The 21,233-nt window shown below is 52.4% G+C and overlaps 1 protein-coding gene across 1 annotated transcript in view; it reads right to left on the bottom strand.

Moving 5' to 3' along the window:
• The window catches only part of slc1a1 (solute carrier family 1 member 1), a gene marked incomplete at both ends in the record, with an annotated part of 82,823 nt that overhangs the window by 51,480 nt on the left and 10,110 nt on the right, over positions 1-21,233 (bottom strand). Inside the window, 8 exons of the mRNA XM_083789555.1 lie at positions 3,610-3,804; positions 4,146-4,268; positions 5,316-5,423; positions 12,737-12,921; positions 15,032-15,130; positions 17,617-17,659; positions 18,942-19,056; positions 20,645-20,737. Coding sequence (XP_083645681.1) covers positions 3,610-3,804; positions 4,146-4,268; positions 5,316-5,423; positions 12,737-12,921; positions 15,032-15,130; positions 17,617-17,659; positions 18,942-19,056; positions 20,645-20,737 — 961 coding nt within the window. The remainder of the gene's footprint in view (positions 1-3,609; positions 3,805-4,145; positions 4,269-5,315; positions 5,424-12,736; positions 12,922-15,031; positions 15,131-17,616; positions 17,660-18,941; positions 19,057-20,644; positions 20,738-21,233) is intronic.

Genomic DNA, 21,233 nt, shown 5'->3' with positions numbered 1-21,233 from the left:
AACTAGACCTGGAACTCTACTGCCGGATATTCGCAGGAAGGCTCGCCATCGCCTGTAACCTTTGCGGCAACCCCACCCACCCCGCCAGCCAGTGCGTCCACGCCGCCACCCACACCCCCGTCACCAGCCAGTACCCTGCCGCCAGTCAGCACGTCCACACCGCCGCCAAACCCACCACCAAACCCACCACCAAACCAGCTTCCAGTCTTCCCCCCCTCCTCGCCATCGGCGCCCCGCCCCCGCAACGAACCCCCCAATACCCAGCTTCCAAACAAACAACTGACGTACGTGGCCGCCCAGTCCTTTACTGTGGCACAGAGGCCATTTGCAACAACTTCAACGGCATAGGGTGCCCCGCTTCCGTCTGCAGGATGCTCCACGTTTGCACCCACTGCGGGGGCGCCCATGCCCGCCCCTCCTGCCCCCAACACCCCACCAATCCCTCCAGACCCAGCTGACTACTCCGGCACCTCTCCACCCCCATCAACATCCCCGCCCTGGCCGCCGCACATCACGCCACCCAGACCCCGCAACCGCCTGCTTCCTCCTCGGAGGCCTGAACTACGGCTTCTCCCCCGGCCTCATCACCCTCCCCACCAACAGTCACATCTGCCAAAACTTCCAGTCCGCCATCACCGACCCCGACTCCGTCACCACCCTGCTCACCAAAGAAGTAAAAAAAAACGGATTCATGATCGGCCCACCCCACCATTCCCCATCTACCGCATCAGCCCCCTCGGCATCGCCACCCGGAAATACTCAGGGAAAAAGAGGATCATCCTCGACCTCTCCTCCCCCCACGGCACCTCCACCCCCAGCATCAACAGCCTCATCCCCAGCCCCCCATTCTCCATGCAATACGCCACCATAGATGGCGCCATAAACCTCATCCGACTCGCCGGCCAAGGCGCCCAGCTGGCCAAAGCCGACGTCACCGCAGCTTTTAAAGTCCTCCCCCTCCACCCCGACAGCTGGCATCTTTTTGGGGTCTTCTGGCAGGACGCCTACTACTTCGCCGTCCGCCTCACCTTCGGCTGCAGGAGCAGCCCAAAGCTGTTTGACACCCTCGCCGAAGCCCTTGCTGGATCCTCCTCAACAACTGCAAGCTCCCCTACGTCACCCACCTGCTAGACGACTTCCTCGTCGTCACTCCCCCTCACGCACCCCCCGCATCCGGCCTCACCACACTCACCTCCCTTTTCAATGACCTCGGCGTCCCCCTCGCCCTAGAGAAGACCGAGGGCCCTTCCACCTCCCTCGAATTCCTAGGAATCACTCTGGACACTGTCTCACTCCAAGCCTCCCTGCCCCCCGACAAGCTCAACCGCATCACCCTCCTACTCTCCAACTACATGGACCTCCCCCAGTGCAGCAAGCAACAGCGATCCCCTTCCGGTCCCAGTCCCTCCATTTTTCGACATCACCTTCCCCTAGAGCATCCTCTCCACCACCTCATCCTCCAGTCCCAGCAATCCGTCCTGCTGAGCATAGCAGACTCCACCCTCTCATCCTACCGGACAGCTTGGATCAACTTCCAGTCCTTCCATCTCCGCCACAACCTACCCTTCCCTTCCCTCGATCTCCTCTCCCTCTCCGCCTACATCAGCCACAGCGCCTCTGCCCTCTCCACCCGTTCCTCCACAATCCGAGTCTACCTCTGCGGGATCAGTTTCTTCACCAAACTCCTAACCGGTTCACCCCATCCTTTCACTCAGCACCCCCAAATCCTTCTCCAACTCAAAGGCCTACAGCGCGGCGAACCACGACTCCCCCCTCGGCGCCTCCCCCTCACCATAGAAATCCTGGCCTCCTGCATCCACACCGTCAGATCCGGCTACGCCAACCAAACCCTCAACTCCACCCTCGAATCCATGTTCCTCCTCGCCTTCTACGGCTTCCTCCGCCGCTCGGAGTTCACAGCCGCCAACCGGAACTTCGACCCCGCAATCCACCCCTGCCTCTCCGACATAACTTCCCACGACCACGACACACTGGTCTTCACCCTGAAACGAAGCAAGACCTCCCAACATCGCCCAATCCCCATCTACTTCTTCCGCCTCAACTCTCCCACCAGTCCTTTTGAATCCCTGGCCAACCACGTCCGCCTCAGACAATCCCAGCACGCTCTCCCCCAGGACCCCCTCTTCATCGACGAACACGGAACCGTCGCTACCCGTGGCTGGTTCCTCCTCCACCTCCGCCAAATCCTCACCATCTCAGGCTACCCTGCGGAAAACTTTTCCGGCCACTCCTTCCGCATCGGCGCTGCCTCCACAGCTGCCAGCCGAGGCCTCCAGGACCACACCGTCCGCCTGCTAGGTAGATGGTCTTCCCAGGCATACCTGACCTACATCCGCTCCTCCCTCCACGACATCAAACAGGCCCACAACTCCCTGGCCTAGTAGTCGCCCCCGTAGTCCTTTTGGGGATCACGCCTCCAGCGTACCGCGGGCTGACCGCCACGCGATCACGCCCCACGTGTGCCGCGGGCTGACCGCCACACGACCCCTTCCCCAAAGACTTCAGGGTCGGCGAACCCCCGGAACCCACGCCCCGCTCTCCTCCTCATCATCACAACCCTCATCACTTCATTCTCTCATTCAATAAAAACCTTAAACCTTCCAATAGTGTGTTTCTTCCAACTAGTGAAATGGAGTTGGAACAACTGATGTTCAGGAGGCGGAGAAACACACTTGACCATGCCCTCATGCCATCCTCCGCCCTCCTTGCCAATCTACCCAGCCTACTTATACCCGCCTCAGACAACCCAGCATCCTCTATGCTTTTCGTATCCCGCCACCATCCCCATCACCACCTCAAGACCAGCAGCTTCCACTGCTCCTTCTCCTCCATCTCTCCTCACCTCGTCCCTTCCTCACAGTTCCCACGGGGGATCACGCCTCCAGCGTACCGCGGGCTGACCGCCACGCGATCACGCCCCACGTGTGCCGCGGGCTGACCGCCACACGACCCCTTCCCCAAAGACTTCAGGGTCGGCGAACCCCCGGAACCCACGCCCCGCTCTCCTCCTCATCATCACAACCCTCATCACTTCATTCTCTCATTCAATAAAAACCTTAAACCTTCCAATAGTGTGTTTCTTCCAACTAGTGAATCCTGACTAAATCTTGTACGGGGTCCCTGGCAGAAATTATTTTCAGATGGGGGTTCCGTGGGCCAAATACAGATCAATGTGGGCGTCCTCCTTGACAATAATAATCTAATCTCCATCATGTCTTCTGATGGAGGAACAACCAATAGACATAGAAAGGTAAGACACCTTCTTCGGCTCTGGGGCGTGTGTGTGCTCAAGTGAGGGCGAGCTTCCGCGTTGATGCTTCACTAGTCTCGCGTAGCCAGACAACTTTCTCTGAAGGTCACGCGAGTCTCGCATAAGCTCTCGCAGCGAGACTAGTGCTACACAGAAGCTTCTGCGTGACACAGAGCGGACGTCCGGGTCTGACAAGTCCCGGAAAAGTCGCGCTGTGATTGGCCAGTAGTCCCTCGAGTGGCAGCGTGGTTTAGCGTGGATACACGTTGCTCCAATGAACTGCAGCGCCCAATGAGGCATCGATATTGTTTAATATCCATGGGAACAGCGGCACCCACCTGATGGTGACGATCTGGCCCACGTCCAGCTGGTAGTCGTTGAGCTGGGCGATAAAGATGGCCGCCACGGCCTCGTAGAGCGCGGTGCCATCCATGTTGATGGTGGCGCCGACCGGCAGAACGAAGCGCGTGATGCGCTTGTCGATGCGGTTGTTCTCCTCGGCGCAGCGGAAGGTGACGGGCAGCGTGGCCGAGCTGTTACGGAAACACACAGGAGCAGTCAGTCAGACAGACAACTTGGATCTCCGTATTTCAACGATACGTGGATTATTTTTTTCCCAGGAGGTACCCAGCTAAAGTTGTTAATACAGCATCGCAGCATCATTTTAACCCCTTTATCCAGATTTTATACGTTGGCTATTCAAAAATGACACACTGACCTGGAGGAGATCATCAGTGCAGTGACCAGGGCCTGGGCCATCACACACACACGCACACACGCATGCACGCACGCACGCACACACGCACGCACGCATGCACACACGCGCATGCACATGAACCCACCCACACACACACACACACACACGAACACACACCTGGAGGAGATCATCAGAGCGGTGACCAGGGCCTGGGCCATGCCCAGTGTGAAGGTGAACGGGTTCTTCCTCACTATGATGAAGAAGATGAGCGGCAGACAGACGGTGGCGTGGATGGCCAGCCTGAGAGGACAGACAACCAATCAGAGACAAGCCTGAGGGGCCAAACATCTGATCTCAGCTTTCAAACCGATTGGCGCGTATGGATGATGATTATTTTTCTGATTCTAAGGACACGCGTGAAGCCATCCGTGCACGGAACGGAGCCACAAAGAATATTCAATGGTTTTTCAAAGGTTAGTGAAAAGAACTCTCCGAAAACTCGGCAGGCAACAGGATAGAAGATGTTTTAAATACTGGTAGTCAATGTGTCAATGGGTTACAAATCCTATAATTGGTTTTAACGGTTAAAACGATTCACCATTAACCTCCCTGGTTGCTGTGTGAGTGGACACACTTGCGACGTTCCCAGACGCATCCATCCTCCCTCTGAGCACACACAACCCAAGCACCGCCGACCGAGTTAACGCGACGGGGATTTACTGTCCATAGTATTTAAGCCCATGTCCGTTAAGATTTAGAGGCGGAGGAGGGGCTGAACGGCCGACCCATGCTCTCATTAACCGCATCTGCAGCCCGAGCACTTTTAAATGTCCTTGGCCCTTATCAGCGCACAGGCAGAGCTCAGCTTTTTTCTTTTACAGGATCTCTGGAGCGCGAATCAGCCCCAAATGTCAGCCGTAAATCCCTGTGTGTGTGTGTGTGTGTGTGTGTGTGTGTGTGTGTGTGTGTGTGTGTGTGTGTGTGTGTGTGTGTGTGTGTGTGTGTGTGTGTGCGTGCGTGCGCGTGCGTGTGGTGGAAAGTAACTAAGTACATTTACTCAAGCCAACATTTTAAGTATCACTTTTCACTAGCCTACTTTTACTGTGATTATTATGACAAAATGTACATTAACCACTTCAGCCCCTGCACATATTTGGCGCATCGCAGAGCGACGCGTTCTGAGCTCGTAGATCTGCTATTCTCAAAAGATTGTTATATAATTTTGAAAACTTGAAATGAGACACATTCTGCACAATGAGGACTTTCACGTTTGGTACCTTGGTACCATGTCGTGCGTGCGTGCGTGCGTGCCTATGGTGCGTGCGTGTGTGCGTGCGTGAGTGTTACCCGCTCAGCACCGTGACCATGTAGAGGCCCATCTTCCTGAAGATCTCCCAGTCGTCCACCTCGATGATCTTGGCGGCGATCAGGAACAGGATTCCCACTGGCATGTAGCTGCAAAGGACAAGTCAGACACTGAGCGCTTAACCCCTTCTGACCTGAGACCAGATTCTACACAATGTCTGAAAAACCCATGTTTCTATATCAGCGGTGCTCAAACTATCTCATGTCAAGGACCCCCAACATTATATATGTAATTGGCCGCCGACCCCAATCTGAAAATATGTTGTTCCAGGGTAGAGTTAAAAACGTTCACTCTGAAAGAATATAATATTCAAAGATTTGCGCCACATTTTCGCGATTTTTCAAATAAATAGCAGATCTACAAGCTCGTAGCGTGGCACTCTGTGCCGGGCCATGAGCTTGTAGATCTGCTATTTTCTTTTATGGACTCAGTATAGCCATCTACTAACTGACCTACAGTACATGCATGATCTCAGTAGCTGTGTTCTGTGCGTTGATGACGCGTTCTGTGCATTTTATCCCATGATTTTGCAACCCATTTTTTCACCCAGTGTCAATTATCTAATGTAATCCTGGGCGTTACACTTCATCTGCCAACCTGGGGGGGCAGCAGACTGACCTCATGCTTCCTTCTATGCATGAGGAGTCCAAGCTGCTTCTTTATGGTGTTAGAGATAACTGAGATTCAGGGTCAGGACCACACCCCCAATGCAGCCACCTCCACCTCCTATCAGCTATCTCCAATCAAGCCACCTCCACCCATATATAACCAGCCCATCTAACCACTGGCTCTCCCCTGTTCTCATTTCTTGTCACACGAGATACGAGAGAACACAAGCGTTTGTTTAAAAAATCTAATCTTTAAACTTCGACCATCTACCATGGACCAGGACGACGTCCTCAACCTCGCGGTGTCCGACGAGGACATATTCGGTGGTCCAAGCTCCGACAGCGACCATTATTCATCTTTCGACGAAGACGAGCAGTACAGAGAAATATTTGAGATTCCCGAGTCACCCAGCAGCGTCGACACTTCGTATCTCAGCCCAACAACAATCAACCCGCCGGCGCCCGCCGTTCACGCCCCCCCAACCTCCTCTCTCCTCTCTCGCCAGCAAAGAGATGACAACTCCAGCTCCACCGATTCAATTTCAAACTTTCCCGGCCCACAGAACAGAGGCCGACCCACTCACCGTCTTCGCCGCTTTCCACCCCCTCCCGCACGATCATCACACAGGTTCGGTAACGTAGCACCAGCTCACCCCACTCGTAATGCAGCTCCACTCGTAATGCACTCCACTCGTACTCCCCATAGTCACCTCGCACCAACTAGAAATGTTTCCGACACTGTCATCTCAGACTGGACCGTCATCTCACTGCAGAAAGCACTTAAATCCAAAAGCATTAAATTCCACCGCTCCGATAACAAAGCTTCACTTTTCCTCGCTCTCACGTCCACCAGCCCACCACAACAACAACGTTCACGTTCCTCCCACCGTCCACTTCCTGGCGACGTCACCACGGCCACACACCCCGCGGCACCCGCACGTCATGACGTCACCACTCCCTCCTCCTCCATGCTAGCCTCTATGCACCACTCCCAGCAGCATCACTTCCAAGCTTTAGATAGGTTCCCAAATGCCCAAACGTTTATACCAGCCTCCGTATTTGACCACATCTCCACGTTGGCACCCCCCGCACCCCCCGCCACCTTCCAAACCCACGGTTATCACTCAGCCCCAGCAGCGCCCCCTATCGTCCACAGAAGCCACAGACAGCGGCCAGCCCCGGCAGGGACCGCCGGCACCGGGATGCCGGCGCCCCCTACTGACCGCAGAGGCCATAGACAACGCTCAGCCTCGGCAGGGGTCGCCGGCACCGGGATGCCGGCGCCCCCTACTGACCGCAGTGGCCATAGACACCGTCCAGCCTCGGCAAGGATCGCCGGCACCGGGATGCCGGCGCCCCCTACTGCCCGTAGAGGCCGACACCAGCCAGCCCCAGCAGGGACGGCCGGCACCGAGATGCCGGCGCCCCCTACTGGCCACAGAAGCTACAGACACCAGCCAGCCCCAGCAGGGACGGCCGGCACCGAGATGCCGGCGCCCCCTACTGGCCACAGAAGGTACAGACACCAGCCAGCCTCAGCAGGGACAGCCGGCACCGAGATGCCGGCGCCCCCTACTGGCCACAGAAGGCGACACCAGCCAGAACCAGCAAGGACAGCCGGCTTAGTGATGCCGGCGCCCCCTACCGGCCACAGAAGGCGGCACCAGCCAGAACCAGCAGGGACAGCCGGCTTTGAGATGCCGGCGCCCCCTACTGGCCGAGGAGGCCGAAAACAACCACCAAGGCCACCAGCGCCCCCCGTCGCTTATCAAAGCCGCAAGCGGCAGTCAGCTCCAGCGCGGTACTCCGAAGTTGGGTCCCCAGCGCCCCCTGCTGCCCGCAGAAGCCGCAGACACCAGTCAGCCTCAGAGGGGGCCGCTCCACTCGGAGGCTACAGCCACCGCTACACTGAACCCGCCGTCTCCTTCTACCACCACCAGCAGCCCCAAGCGGGGGTCCCCAGCACCTCATCCAGCCAGCAGCACCACTTTGGCAGCTCCGTAGCGCCCGGCACCGTGATGCCAGTGCCCCCCGCTCATTATTCATTCACACCAGCCCATTTCACCCCGGCAGGAAGTGCCAACTTCAACTTCCAGCCGAGCGCTCAGGCAGAGAACTCCGGCACCGGGTTGCCAACTGCCCCAGCGCCCTTCCCCCTCCACCAGCAGCTCCCCACTCAGTTCCCAGACCCAGGTCCCGCCATCCAACCCGGAGGGAACTTCACCCTAGCCACAGCCATGCCACCCTCTCGCCATCCCCAATCGTTCTCTTCCCGCCCATCTCCAGTGCCATCCAGCCTCCGTCAACAGATCCTCCAGGGTAAATACATAGACCTCGCCCTCCTCATCATGCCATCCATCTCCGATCCCATCCCAACCTCCCCAGACGGACGAAACACCGACAAGAGGAAACCCAACCGATCCAGAGAGCTCTCCCCCATCGAGTTCACTTACGCTTTTTCCCTCCTCAGAGACGTCATCTGCTCCCCGTACCCCGCCCGCCGCCAAGAGCTAGATGACTACATACTCATCGTTACAAACCTCGCCCTCCGCTTCGGAGGCGACGGCTTCTACAAATATCATGTCCAGTTCGCCTCCGAAGCCGCAGCCCGTCTCAGCCAGTTTAATGAGCAAACATACTGGGGAGTCCTAGACAGCGAGCTGTACTGCCGCACCTTCGCGGCCAGAGCCTCACTCCCCTGCACTCTCTGCCTGGCTCCATCGCATCCAGCTTCCACCTGCACTGTCCCAGCTCACGTCAACCCGCCTCAAAGCTCCTCCAAGGCTTACAACTCCCGCGCCTCCGCCTTCACACGCCTGTCGCCAGCCCCTCCATCCACCACCCAAGCCCAGATCCCCTCGCTCCTCAACACGTCTGCCAGCTCGTCCTCCGCCAATCCATCCATTAACGGAGTAGACAAGAAAGGCAGACCCACATTCACGAAAGGAGGCAAACCTATATGCAACAATTACAACGACGGAGGCTGCGGGATGTCTTCCTGTCGCTTCCTCCACATCTGCACCTACTGTGCCGGAGGCCACGCCCGTCCAGGCTGCGCCCACAACCCCGTCAAATTCGGTAAGCACCTCTCCACACCGGTCAATGTTCCAGCACTCGCTTCAGCCCTCCAAAACCACCCCGACCCCGCTTTCGTCCAATTCCTCATCCGTGGCTTCAGCGACGGCTTCCATCCCGGCGTCATAGCCGTACCTTCGTCCTCCTTCACCTGCAAAAACCTCCAGTCCGGCCTACAGGAGCCGGAAGAGGTGGATCGTCTCCTCGCCAAGGAAGTCAAAGAAGGGTTCATGATCGGACCTTTCGACCTCCCCCCATTCCCCACCTTCCGCATCAGCCCCCTCGGCATCGCCACAAGGAAATACTCCGGCAAAAAACGCATCATAATCGATCTCTCAGCACCACACGGCACCCCAGTCCCGAGCATCAACAGCCTAATCCCAAGCGAAGACTTCTCCCTCCGTTACGTCTCCATCAACCACGCCATCGCCCTCATCAAACTTGCCGGTAAAGGGTCCTGGCTAGCAAAGGCAGACATCGTCAGCGCCTTCAAAATCTTGCCAATCCATCCCGACTTCTGGCACCTCTTCGGCGTCCGCTGGAAGGGATCTTGCTACTTTGCAGTCAGGCTCACCTTCGGGTGTAAAAGCAGCCCCAAACTCTTCGACTGCCTGTCCGAAGCCCTTTGCTGGATCCTCACAAACACCCACAAAATTCCTTACCTAATCCATCTCTTAGACGACTTCCTCATCATCTCCCCTCCCTCTTCCCCACCCGCCGACGGCATCGTCACCCTCACTTCAGTCTTCAAGGAACTAGGAGTCCCCCTGTCCATAGAGAAAACGGAAGGCCCGTCCACATCACTCGAATTCCTCGGGATCACGCTCGACACAGTAAAATTTCAAGCCTCCCTGCCAAAAGAGAAGCTCGACAGGATAACCCTCATCATTTCCAACTTCCTCATCTCCACCACATGCACCAAACACCAGCTTCTCTCCCTCCTGGGCCACCTAAACTACGCCATCCGAATCATCCCCCAAGGTCAAGGGTTCATCTCCCATCTGCTCTCCATCGCCTCTTCCGTCCCATCCCTCACCAACACAATAACACTCAACCATTCAAGCCGTGCCGAGCTGTGTCTCTGGCGTCATCTCCTTGCCAATTGGAACGGCATTTCGTTCTTCTACGAAGATCGCCTCGCCCACCCCCTGGACATCAATCTTTTCACGGACGCCGCTCCTTCCGCCGGTTTTGGGGGCTTCTATAATGGCAGATGGTTCGCCGAAAGATGGCCCCCGGAACTAGCAGGAGAATGCCTGGTCCCGTCCTCAGCACTCGCTGAGATTTACCCCGTCGTCGCAGCCGTTGTCTTATGGGGCCATGAGTGGTCCCGCCAGTCTATCCTCGTCCATTCGGACAACATTGCCGTCGTTGATATAATCAACAAAGGCCGCTCCAACTCCCAGTCCATCATGCCGTTCGTGCGCCGCCTCACATGGCACTCTGTCTCCCATCAATTCATCCTCCGCGCCGCTCACGTTCCCGGATATTCAAATGCCATCGCCGACTCTCTGTCTCGTTTCTCGTTTCAGAAATTCAGACGCTTGGCCCCGCTTGCAGACCCGCTTCCAACCCCGGTTCCTCCCTATTCGGCTCTGACGTTCAACCTGTGACCCCCGCCCTGCTCCCCTTGGTCAACTCCTCCAGGATCCTCATCATAGACAGTCTGGCACCCTCAACCCTCTCCTCCTACTGGACAGCCTGGCAAAACTACCGCCACTTCCACAGCAAATTCAACCTACCTTTCCCGACGTTCGACCTCATCACCCTAACCTGTTTCATCACCCACTCCCGTTCAGTAGCGCACATCGGAATCCCCTCCATCAGAGCCTACCTCAGCGGCATCGCTTTCTTCTCCAAGCTCCTAACCGGCAGCCCTGTCCAAATCACCAGCCATCCCCAAGTCCTGTCCCTACTCAAAGGGCTCCAACGCCAGGAACCCGCTCAAGCCCCCCGACGTCTCCCCCTCACTGCAGACCTCCTATTCATCTGCATCGGAACTCTCCGCTCCCGGTACGGCTCCCCGCACGTCAGCAGGACCCTAGAGGCCATGTTCCTCCTGGCCTACTCCGGCTTCTTGAGGTGCTCCGAATTCACCTCCTCCTCTCAAGCCTTCGACCCTCGCCGCAACGCCCGCATCTCGGACCTGTCGCCGTACTCAAGCGACACCCTGGTCTATTACATCAAGCACTCAAAAACGAACCAAACCGGCCCCAGCACACCCGTCTTCATCTTCAAAAACCAGTCCGCCCTAAACCCGTTCCAAACCCTCTCCGCCTACCTCTCCTACCGGAAGTCTCAGAGCCACTCTCCTTCCGATCCCCTCTTCACCTCCGAGTCCGGCCGTGTCGCTTCCAGACATTGGTTCCTCAAACACCTCCGCAACGTACTCGCCCTGTCCGGCATCTCCCCCACACACTACTCGGGCCACTCCTTCAGGATCGGAGCTGCCACCTCCGCTTCTCGCAACGGCATCCCCGACCACCTCATCCAAATCATGGGCCGCTGGTCCTCCCAGGCGTACCTACGCTACATCAGATTAGATCTGCAAGATCTGAAGGCCGCCCAATCCCGTCTCCTTAATGAGGCTTTGGGGGTCTGACGTGCCTCGGGAGCACGCCGGGTCCCCGAGGCTTCCCCACTCTGCTTAAACCTCGACGCCGCCGCTGGCCCGTCGTGGGCCATCCGTCATAACCTAACCATGCTTTCCTCCCCTATACATTTCAATAAATGGTTAAATGTTTCCATTGGTGGTGTGGTCCTTGATAGTGAAATGGTGTTAGAGATAACTGAGATTCAGGGTCAGGACCACACCCCCAATGCAGCCACCTCCACCTCCTATCAGCTATCTCCAATCAAGCCACCTCCACCCATATATAACCAGCCCATCTAACCACTGGCTCTCCCCTGTTCTCATTTCTTGTCACCCCTCCCCCCCACCCCATTTCTCATCCTACTCCCCCTACAGGTTCCTAAAGGGGGTCTGACGTGCCTCGGGAGCACGCCGGGTCCCCGAGGCTTCCCCACTCTGCTTAAACCTCGACGCCGCCGCTGGCCCGTCGTGGGCCATCCGTCATAACCTAACCATGCTTTCCTCCCCTATACATTTCAATAAATGGTTAAATGTTTCCATTGGTGGTGTGGTCCTTGATAGTGAATCACCTGACGGGGGGGGGGAGTTTCACCGGGCCGGACGTAGTGTGTGGAAGGAACACGTTATTCCTTTCCCCTCCATCAGGCGCCCCGGCTGGCCAGGGGGAGGTAGTTTAGAGAACAGGATTACTGCATGTTTTTTGTGAGGGTACCTACCCTAGGCCTAGGGGACACGGGGAGAACATGCAAACTCCACACAGAAAGGCCTTTTCACCAACCCCGCCTCGGGTATGGGCACTGATGATACGGAGGAGAGAACGGTGTGGGCACTGGAGGCGCCCACAGCGTCCCCAGCGGGAATCAAACCCAGGACCTTCTAGCTGTGAGGCGACGGCTACTGATTTGGCGGCAACGGAGGCGTGGCTTTCACCCCATTATCTCAGTTGGGGAAAATGCACTCCCAACAACATTATTTACGATTCAGTTATACGATAGCATTCGAATGGGGAGCGCTTGCATATATTAGCTTGTAGATTTTTGCCAATTGTGTGCCTATATTACTTACAGTATGACATATACCAGAATAGGGTTCATGTGGTTAATATTGAATAACGTTATACATATACCACATGATTATCTGGACCAGTTTCATGGTGGCTTCGTTCAAAGCGTCGAAGAACTCCAGCAGGATCCTCCCTCGCTCGCCCATCTTCCCGATGACGAGGCCGAAGGCCACGCAGAACACGATGAGGCCCAGCACGTTGATTCCATCCGTATACGCCCCGACGATCTTATACTCCTTGGTGATGTTCTGAGAACAGGAGAGGAGAGGAGAGAAAGAATACGATCTTATACTCCCTGGTGATGTTCTGAGAACAGGAGAGGAGAGGAGAGGAGAGGAGAGGAGAGGAGAGGAGAGGAGAGGAGAGGAGAGGAGAGGAGAGGAGAGGAGAGGAGAGGAGAGGAGAGGAGAGGAGAGCAGAGAAGAGAAGAGAAGAGAAGAGAAGAGAAGAGAAGAGAAGAGAAGAGAAGAGAAGAGAAGAGAAGAGAAGAGAAGAGAAGAGAAGAGAAGAGAAGAGAAGAGAAGAGAAGAGAAGAGAAGAGAAGAGAAGAGAAGAGAAGAGAAGAGAAGCCCATTCATGCTGGGTCAGCGAGCATTCCAGGGCTCTAGGAAGCTCTGCTTTTTACAACCTTTTCAGCTCACTGACTCTAAAGCCATTGATCAGCTGCACCGTTTTCTGTGCATGGGATCAGAGCACTCTGACCTTCGCCGGTGAGCTTGCAGATCTGTGCACGCCACACAAACGCACGCACGCACGCACGCACGCACTCACACACACACACACACACACACACACACACACACACACACACACACACACACACACACACACACACACACACACACACACACACACACACACACACACACACACACACACACACACACACACACACACACACACACACACACACACTCATGGCAACAAGCAGTGCCAGGCTTCCTAATTACATTCCATTCAAGGATGAATTTGACCTGGATGATAACAAATTTGACCTGGATGATAACATGCAGGTCAGCTTAAATGTCTGTCTGTCTGTCTGTCTGTCTGTCTGTCTGTTAATTATTTTAGATAGCATAATGTAGACATAGCATTCTATAGGGTATAGTCATAATTTGATTGTACAGATTCTACTGTTGGGCGGATGTTAACTTACCTTAGGCCTACTTATTATCCTAGATGACAATTTATATGTATTTGATGTATTACCATGTGTTGTTCTTGCTTACTTTTAAGTCTCTCTCTGGATTAAGAGCGTCTGCTAAATACCTAAATTGTAAATTGTGTTTGCTAATGCATTTCTGCTGCAATTACGACTGGATTTAGTAGCATTTTAACCACACCCAATTAAAACCAATCACCCAGGAAGCATGTTAATAATGCAGGGTGTAAATGGGACCATTGTTGTCATGTTTTGGCTGAGAGCAGAGAGTGCTGAGGCAAACTGCAGACCCACGCACGGTGATATATCGTCCCCACAGCTGCAAGGAAAAGATACGGGGGTCTGACTGCCACGTTGCTCTGTATTTACTATTTACACATGTATTATCAACTGACAGCAACGCATTCTCCAACCCTTCTCTTCACATACAGATGCTTGTTCGGGACCCCTTGGCATCGCCTTTTAACACACTGGGAAGAACCCCTTTAACGTCATGTTTTTATGCTGCACTAAGTATGCACCCCTATAGTAGTTTTTATAAGATGAAGTTAAGGAATAAGGTTAGGCCTAGGCATAGTTTTACAGAGGATAAGGTTAAGTTTGGCATAGTTTTATTGAGGTTAAGATTAGGGTTAGGCATAAAGTTTGACTGAGATTTGGCAGATTTGACCCACTGTGAGCATGCATTTTGGGGGTGAGCGTTCTTGCATTCCTCTTATAGACAGGGTTGTTATGTGACTGACGATGGAATTTGAAAGTTTGTCACGTGACTGACGAAGGAATGCAGACCTAATTGATAACAAGGCAAGATGTTGCTATATTAAAACCATTGTAATCAAGTTAAACAACGTCAAAGAAGGCAGGAACTTCCTCAGGTCTCGACAGGATCAAGCTGTCTGAGTTTTGCATTAGACCTCAAATTTGACCAGACCAAGTATTTAAGCAGGAGGAGTAGGAAGTGAGAATGCCTTGCTCATAGGCGTCGATTAAAACGCGACTCCGTTTTCTGGGGCTGAAGGGAGCTCATTGGCTTGTGATTGGGTGAGACGGACCATCATAGAGATAGGGGGGGGGGGGAGGAGGATTTACTATTCTAGTAAACTATTCGACTTGCCTACCGGGTCGCAACTCGGACAGGGCAGAGTTGGCCCAGGTGAACTTCACAATGTTCGACATGGCAACTCGCTCACACCTACCTCCATGGCTGCCATGAGGCTGGTGGTGAGAGGCTGGATCGTAGTGGTGTTCTCCGTCGTCACCCTGGCCGGCTCCAGCTCTTTGCGCTTCGTCTTGTACTGCAGTGGAATCAAAGGCAAAGTCGTACGATTTGTCACACACGTTACCGCAGTGAAATTTGTTCTCTGCATTTGACCAATCTCTTGGAGCGGTGAGCCGCTGCCAAGGAGCGGTTGGCTGCAGCCGTGCCGCGCTCTGGAATCATTTGATTAGTTGATTTGACCCCCCCAATCCAACCCATTAATGCTGAGTGTCAAGTAGGGAGGCATTGGGTCCCATTTTTTACAGTCTTTGGTATGACCCAGCCGGGAATCGAACCGCGACCTCCCAGTTTCAGGGCGGACACTTTTTTTTGTTTAGTCTTGTACTGCTGTGGAATGGTTAGTATTATTATGGTATGTTCACAAAGGCAAAGATACAGTCTAGCAACATGAAGCTATGAAGCAAATCCGACGTTTGAAGCTGCTGCAAAAGCTACAAATCGAATCAGAACTGGGTTCAACTTCCAGATGCAAAGTTACAAAGCTACAGCTGTAGCTGCAATGACGCAGCGAAGCATGAACCAATCAAATTGTTTTATATTCCTCCTCCCCGCTTTTTCTTTTCCCCTGTTCTGTCTGACATAAAATAATGCCTATAGGTCCAAAAAGACCTGTAGGTGAGACTCCATGCTGGATTGTCCGACACATGTCACTATGGGTATGGACGCACGCCTGACGACGTCAGTGACACATGTCACTATGGGTATGGACGCACGCCTGACGACGTCAGCGACACATGTCACTATGGGTATGGACGCACGCCTGACGACGTCAGTGACACATGTCACTATGGGTATGGACGCACGCCTGACGACGTCAGTGACACATGTCACTATGGGTATGGACGCACGCCTGACGACGTCAGCGACACATGTCACTATGGGTATGGACGCACGCCTGACGACGTCAGTGACACATGTCACTATGGGTATGGACGCACGCCTGACGACGTCAGTGACACATGTCACTATGGGTATGGACGCACGCCTGACGACGTCAGCGACACATGTCACTATGGGTATGGACGCACGCCTGACGACGTCAGTGACACATGTCACTATGGGTATGGACGCACGCCTGACGACGTCAGTGACACATGTCACTATGGGTATGGACGCACGCCTGACGACGTCAGCGACACATGTCACTATGGGTATGGACGCACGCCTGACGACGTCAGTGACACATGTCACTATGGGTATGGACGCACGCCTGACGACGTCAGCGACACATGTCACTATGGGTATGGACGCACGCCTGACGACGTCAGTGAGCAACATGACACATGTCACTATGGGTATGGACGCACGCCTGACGACGTCAGTGAGCAACATGTCACTATGGGTATGGACGCACGCCTGACGACGTCAGTGAGCAACATGTCACTATGGGTATGGACGCACGCCTGACCACGTCAGTGAGCAACATGACACATGTCACTATGGGTATGGACGCACGCCTGACGATGTCAGTGAGCAACATGACACATGTCACTATGGGTATGGACGCACGCCTGACCACGTCAGTGAGCAACATGACACATGTCACTATGGGTATGGACGCACGCCTGACGATGTCAGTGAGCAACATGACACATGTCACTATGGGTATGGACGCACGCCTGACGACGTCAGTGACACATGTCACTATGGGTATGGACGCACGCCTGACGACGTCAGTGACACATGTCACTATGGGTATGGACGCACGCCTGACGACGTCAGTGAGCAACATGACACATGTCACTATGGGTATGGACGCACGCCTGACGACGTCAGTGACACATGTCACTATGGGTATGGACGCACGCCTGACGACGTCAGTGACACATGTCACTATGGGTATGGACGCACGCCTGACGACGTCAGTGACACATGTCACTATGGGTATGGACGCACGCCTGACGACGTCAGTGACACATGTCACTATGGGTATGGACGCACGCCTGACGACGTCAGTGACACATGTCACTATGGGTATGGACGCACGCCTGACGACGTCAGTGACACATGTCACTATGGGTATGGACGCACGCCTGACGACGTCAGCGACACATGTCACTATGGGTATGGACGCACGCCTGACGACGTCAGTGAGCAACATTATGCTGTGATCTTTTGCATCTTTGCACATGCCTCGTGTGAATGCAACAGGGTTAACCCTGCAATGGAGTTTAGATTCACAATGTCACTCTCCGTCTCCATATTCTAACTTTTTGTGTTTTTTTCGTAAATTAACGTTCTTATTTGATCATGCTACATCGTCACAAAAGGGCATCAAAAGTAGCAGATCCGAAAGCTCGAAATGTGGCACAAAGCGACACATTTCGAGCTTGTAGATCTGCTGCATTTGAATTTGAATCCTGAAAAGCAACAGTGCTGGACATATGAGGTTTCCACCCGACAGAGACGACAGCGTTTCACATTCACATCATCAGATAAAGGCTTGTGTGGCGTGACTGGCTGCTCGCCAAGAGAGTTTATACAGTATAGTAGTTTACTGACCTGCTGAAAACAAGCCTGCACCAGGTTTTCAGGAAACATGTTTCTGTTGACAGGAGAAGAAGACAGTTGGAGGTGATGATGGGAATGGAGGAATGATGGAATAATAAGAATATTTATTGTCCCTCAAGGATATTCCTCTTCTGACTCATGCATCTGTTTCACAGAACAACATAACACCAAGACAATATCCCACGTATCCCCAGGATATCAGCCTTATTCATACTCCAATTTTAGGTGATAAGGTGACCACCGAAAACTACAACATGACGTCACTGAGCCGTGGTGGTAAGTGAGTCACTCACCACTCACCCAAACACATATCTCTGTTTTTACTAACCACGGTGGTCACGGTGGTCACCTTATCACCTAAAACTGGAGTATGAATAGGTCTTTAGAGGCAATGGGGGAATGTACAAACAGTATGTGGGAAAGAATAGTGGCCTGCAAGCTTATAATCGTTTTGAATATATATATATATATATTTTTTTAATTCAGTTAGTTTTCATTTGTTTTTTTAGAGTGGATTTGTCAGTTTGTATTTAGTTTCTATTTTTGAAAATGCTAATAGTTTTACTTGGGTTTTTTTATGCTTATTTTTCAGGTGCAGGATTGAAAAGGTAAGTATTGTGTAATAAAAACTTGACAAAAGATGTATTAGATGTATTCCACCACCAACCATCCACAAACGAAAACTAAGGGCACGTTGTCAATAGCATAGTTTGTTTTAGTCAGCTTTGTAAACACTCAATACAGTTTCAGTTTGTTATCGTTTATTTCATAAAAATGTCTTCAATTTTAGTTTCCGTTATTTCGTTATAACTGTAATAACCTTGGTCTGCAAAACTGAAGCATGATTTATTTATATATACTTCATTGGGTGTCTCGTATCGGCGTCATGCATGCGCCTAAAAATAGCCTATCAACAACCTCTGCTATTTTTAGCGCATGGCCCCGTAACAAAGTCTATACATCCAGCGTGATTTGTTTTCATCCAAAGGCCCATGCAGGTTCCCTCTGACATTATAGTAAATATTTTGGAGGTTGGCAATATGGCACACATTAAGGTAAATTAGGACAGATATTGAAGTAAAAAGAACAGCACATACTGGCATGTCCCCTCACACAATATTCCAAATCCTCCGGCGTACTCTATCTTAGCCAGTAGCACTTGCAATAGCCTCGACGACCTTACATGCGTAGACAAACGTTGTGAGCTTGTAGATCTGCTATTTTCACTAGTTTTGGTCAGCCTCTCTATTTGCTCGCTCACATGCGTGTCACTGTCTGAGTTCGGGGGTGGGCTAAACAAAATATTTTCAGCTCACCTGACGAGGTCCAGCAGGGTGTCCACTGTGGTCACGTTGGGGGTGGTCCCCTCCCGTTCAATGTGGTCCGCCGTCTGGCTCACTCCAGGCTTGATGGTCATCACCAAGATGATACCTGGTGGAGAGGACAGGTGTTTAATTGATGGTCATCACCAAGATGATACCTGGTGGAGAGGACAGGTGTTTAATTGATGGTCATCACCAAGATGATACCTGGTGGAGAGGACAGGTGTTTAATTGATGGTCATCACCAAGATGATACCTGGTGGAGAGGACAGGTGTTTAATTGATGGTCATCACCAAGATGATACCTGGTGGAGAGGACAGGTGTTTAATTGATGGTCATCACCAAGATGATACCTGGTGGAGAGGACAGGTGTTTAATCCATTAAGACCTGAGACCAGATTCTACAAATATCTTCTAAATCCAGAAAACCTATATGTTTGTATGTCACGATACCTGATGGATCACAGATGTTTTACAATATTCTACTGCTTGGTGATGGTGACAGACATGACTACAGCGCTCACAGACGATGTGGGCCGTCGTCGTAGCGGTGCACAGCAGAGTGGAATGACTGACAGCCTTATTTTCTTGTGCAAAGATGAAAATAGGGATTTGTTTGTAGAATTAATGAAATGACACTGTTTTATTTATAGTACGTGTACAAAAAAAAGGTTCCCTGACTTGCCTTTTGAACGATTGTCACATTGTTTGTCTTGTCCAAAGAACCAGAACCGTATAGCATTGAGGACATGAGGAGATGATAACGCATGGCATGCTCTCACCCAGGATGACAGAACCCTATAGCATTGAGAGGACATGAGGAGATGATAACGTATGGCATGCTCTCACCCAGGATGACGGAACCGTATAGCATTGAGGACATGAGGAGATGATAACGTATGGCATGCTCTCACCCAGGATGACAGAACCGTATAGCATTGAGGACATGAGATGATAACGCATGGCATGCTCTCACCCAGGATGACGGAACCGTATAGCATTGAGAGGACATGAGGAGATGATAACGTATGGCATGCTCTCACCCAGGATGACAGAACCGTATAGCATTGAGGACATGAGATGATAACGTATGGCATGCTCTCACCCAGGATGACGGAACCGTATAGCATTGAGAGGACATGAGGAGATGATAACGCATGGCATGCTCTCACCCAGGATGACGGAACCGTATAGCATTGAGAGGACATGAGGAGATGATAACGTATGGCATGCTCTCACCCAGGATGACAGAACCGTATAGCATTGAGAGGACATGAGATGATAACGCATGGCATGCTCTCACCCAGGATGACAGAACCGTATAGCATTGAGGACATGAGGAGATGATAACGTATGGCATGCTCTCACCCAGGATGACAGAACCGTATAGCATTGAGAGGACATGAGATGATAACGTATGGCATGCTCTCACCCAGGATGACAGAACCGTATAGCATTGAGGACATGAGGAGATGATAACGTATGGCATGCTCTCACCCAGGATGACAGAACCGTATAGCATTGAGAGGACATGAGGAGATGATAACGCATGGCATGCTCTCACCCAGGATGACAGAACCGTATAGCATTGAGAGGACATGAGGAGATGATAACGCATGGCATGCTCTCACCCAGGATGACAGAACCCTATAGCATTGAGGACATGAGGAGATGATAACGCATGGCATGCTCTCACCCAGGATGACGGCGATGATGGTGGTGGAGAAGTAATAGACGACGGCTCGCAGGCCGATCTTTCCAGAAACCTCAGAGTCCAGCGCTGCAACGCCTGTAGACACACAAGATTCCGTTATCAACCCCTGTAGATAGGGATGTCGAGATCGTTCTTTTTTTTTTTTTGCTCCAGATCCGATTCCGATCATTCGATTTAGAATATTTGCCGATACCAATTTTTCCCGATCCGATATATATATTTTTTATAGAACACGTTTATGCCATATCACAGTACACAGTACAATACAATAATCCAAAATCACGGACAATATCCAGTCTAATATCATGATATGCATTATAATATTGATACTAGGGATCACGGTGTTAGTTTTTGTCACACAAATAATTGCGATTAACGATTGAATTGTTTTTTTGACGTTGAACATTATTGTAACCACCCGAAGCTAATATTTGAGTTAAAAATGTTCCCTTTAAAACATATAAATTAAATATATATTAAAAGATTTTCACACATTTGCAGAATGTGCAGCTGATAGCGCGGCACAAAGTGACACGCTATGTGCTTGTATATTTGTTTTCTGGGTTTTAAT

The sequence above is a fragment of the Protomyctophum parallelum genome (assembly GCF_964188405.1).
Source record: "Protomyctophum parallelum genome assembly, chromosome: 18".
In the NCBI taxonomy this organism is placed as follows: Eukaryota; Metazoa; Chordata; class Actinopteri; order Myctophiformes; family Myctophidae; genus Protomyctophum; species Protomyctophum parallelum.
This window is presented reverse-complemented; position numbering and strand designations above follow the sequence as displayed.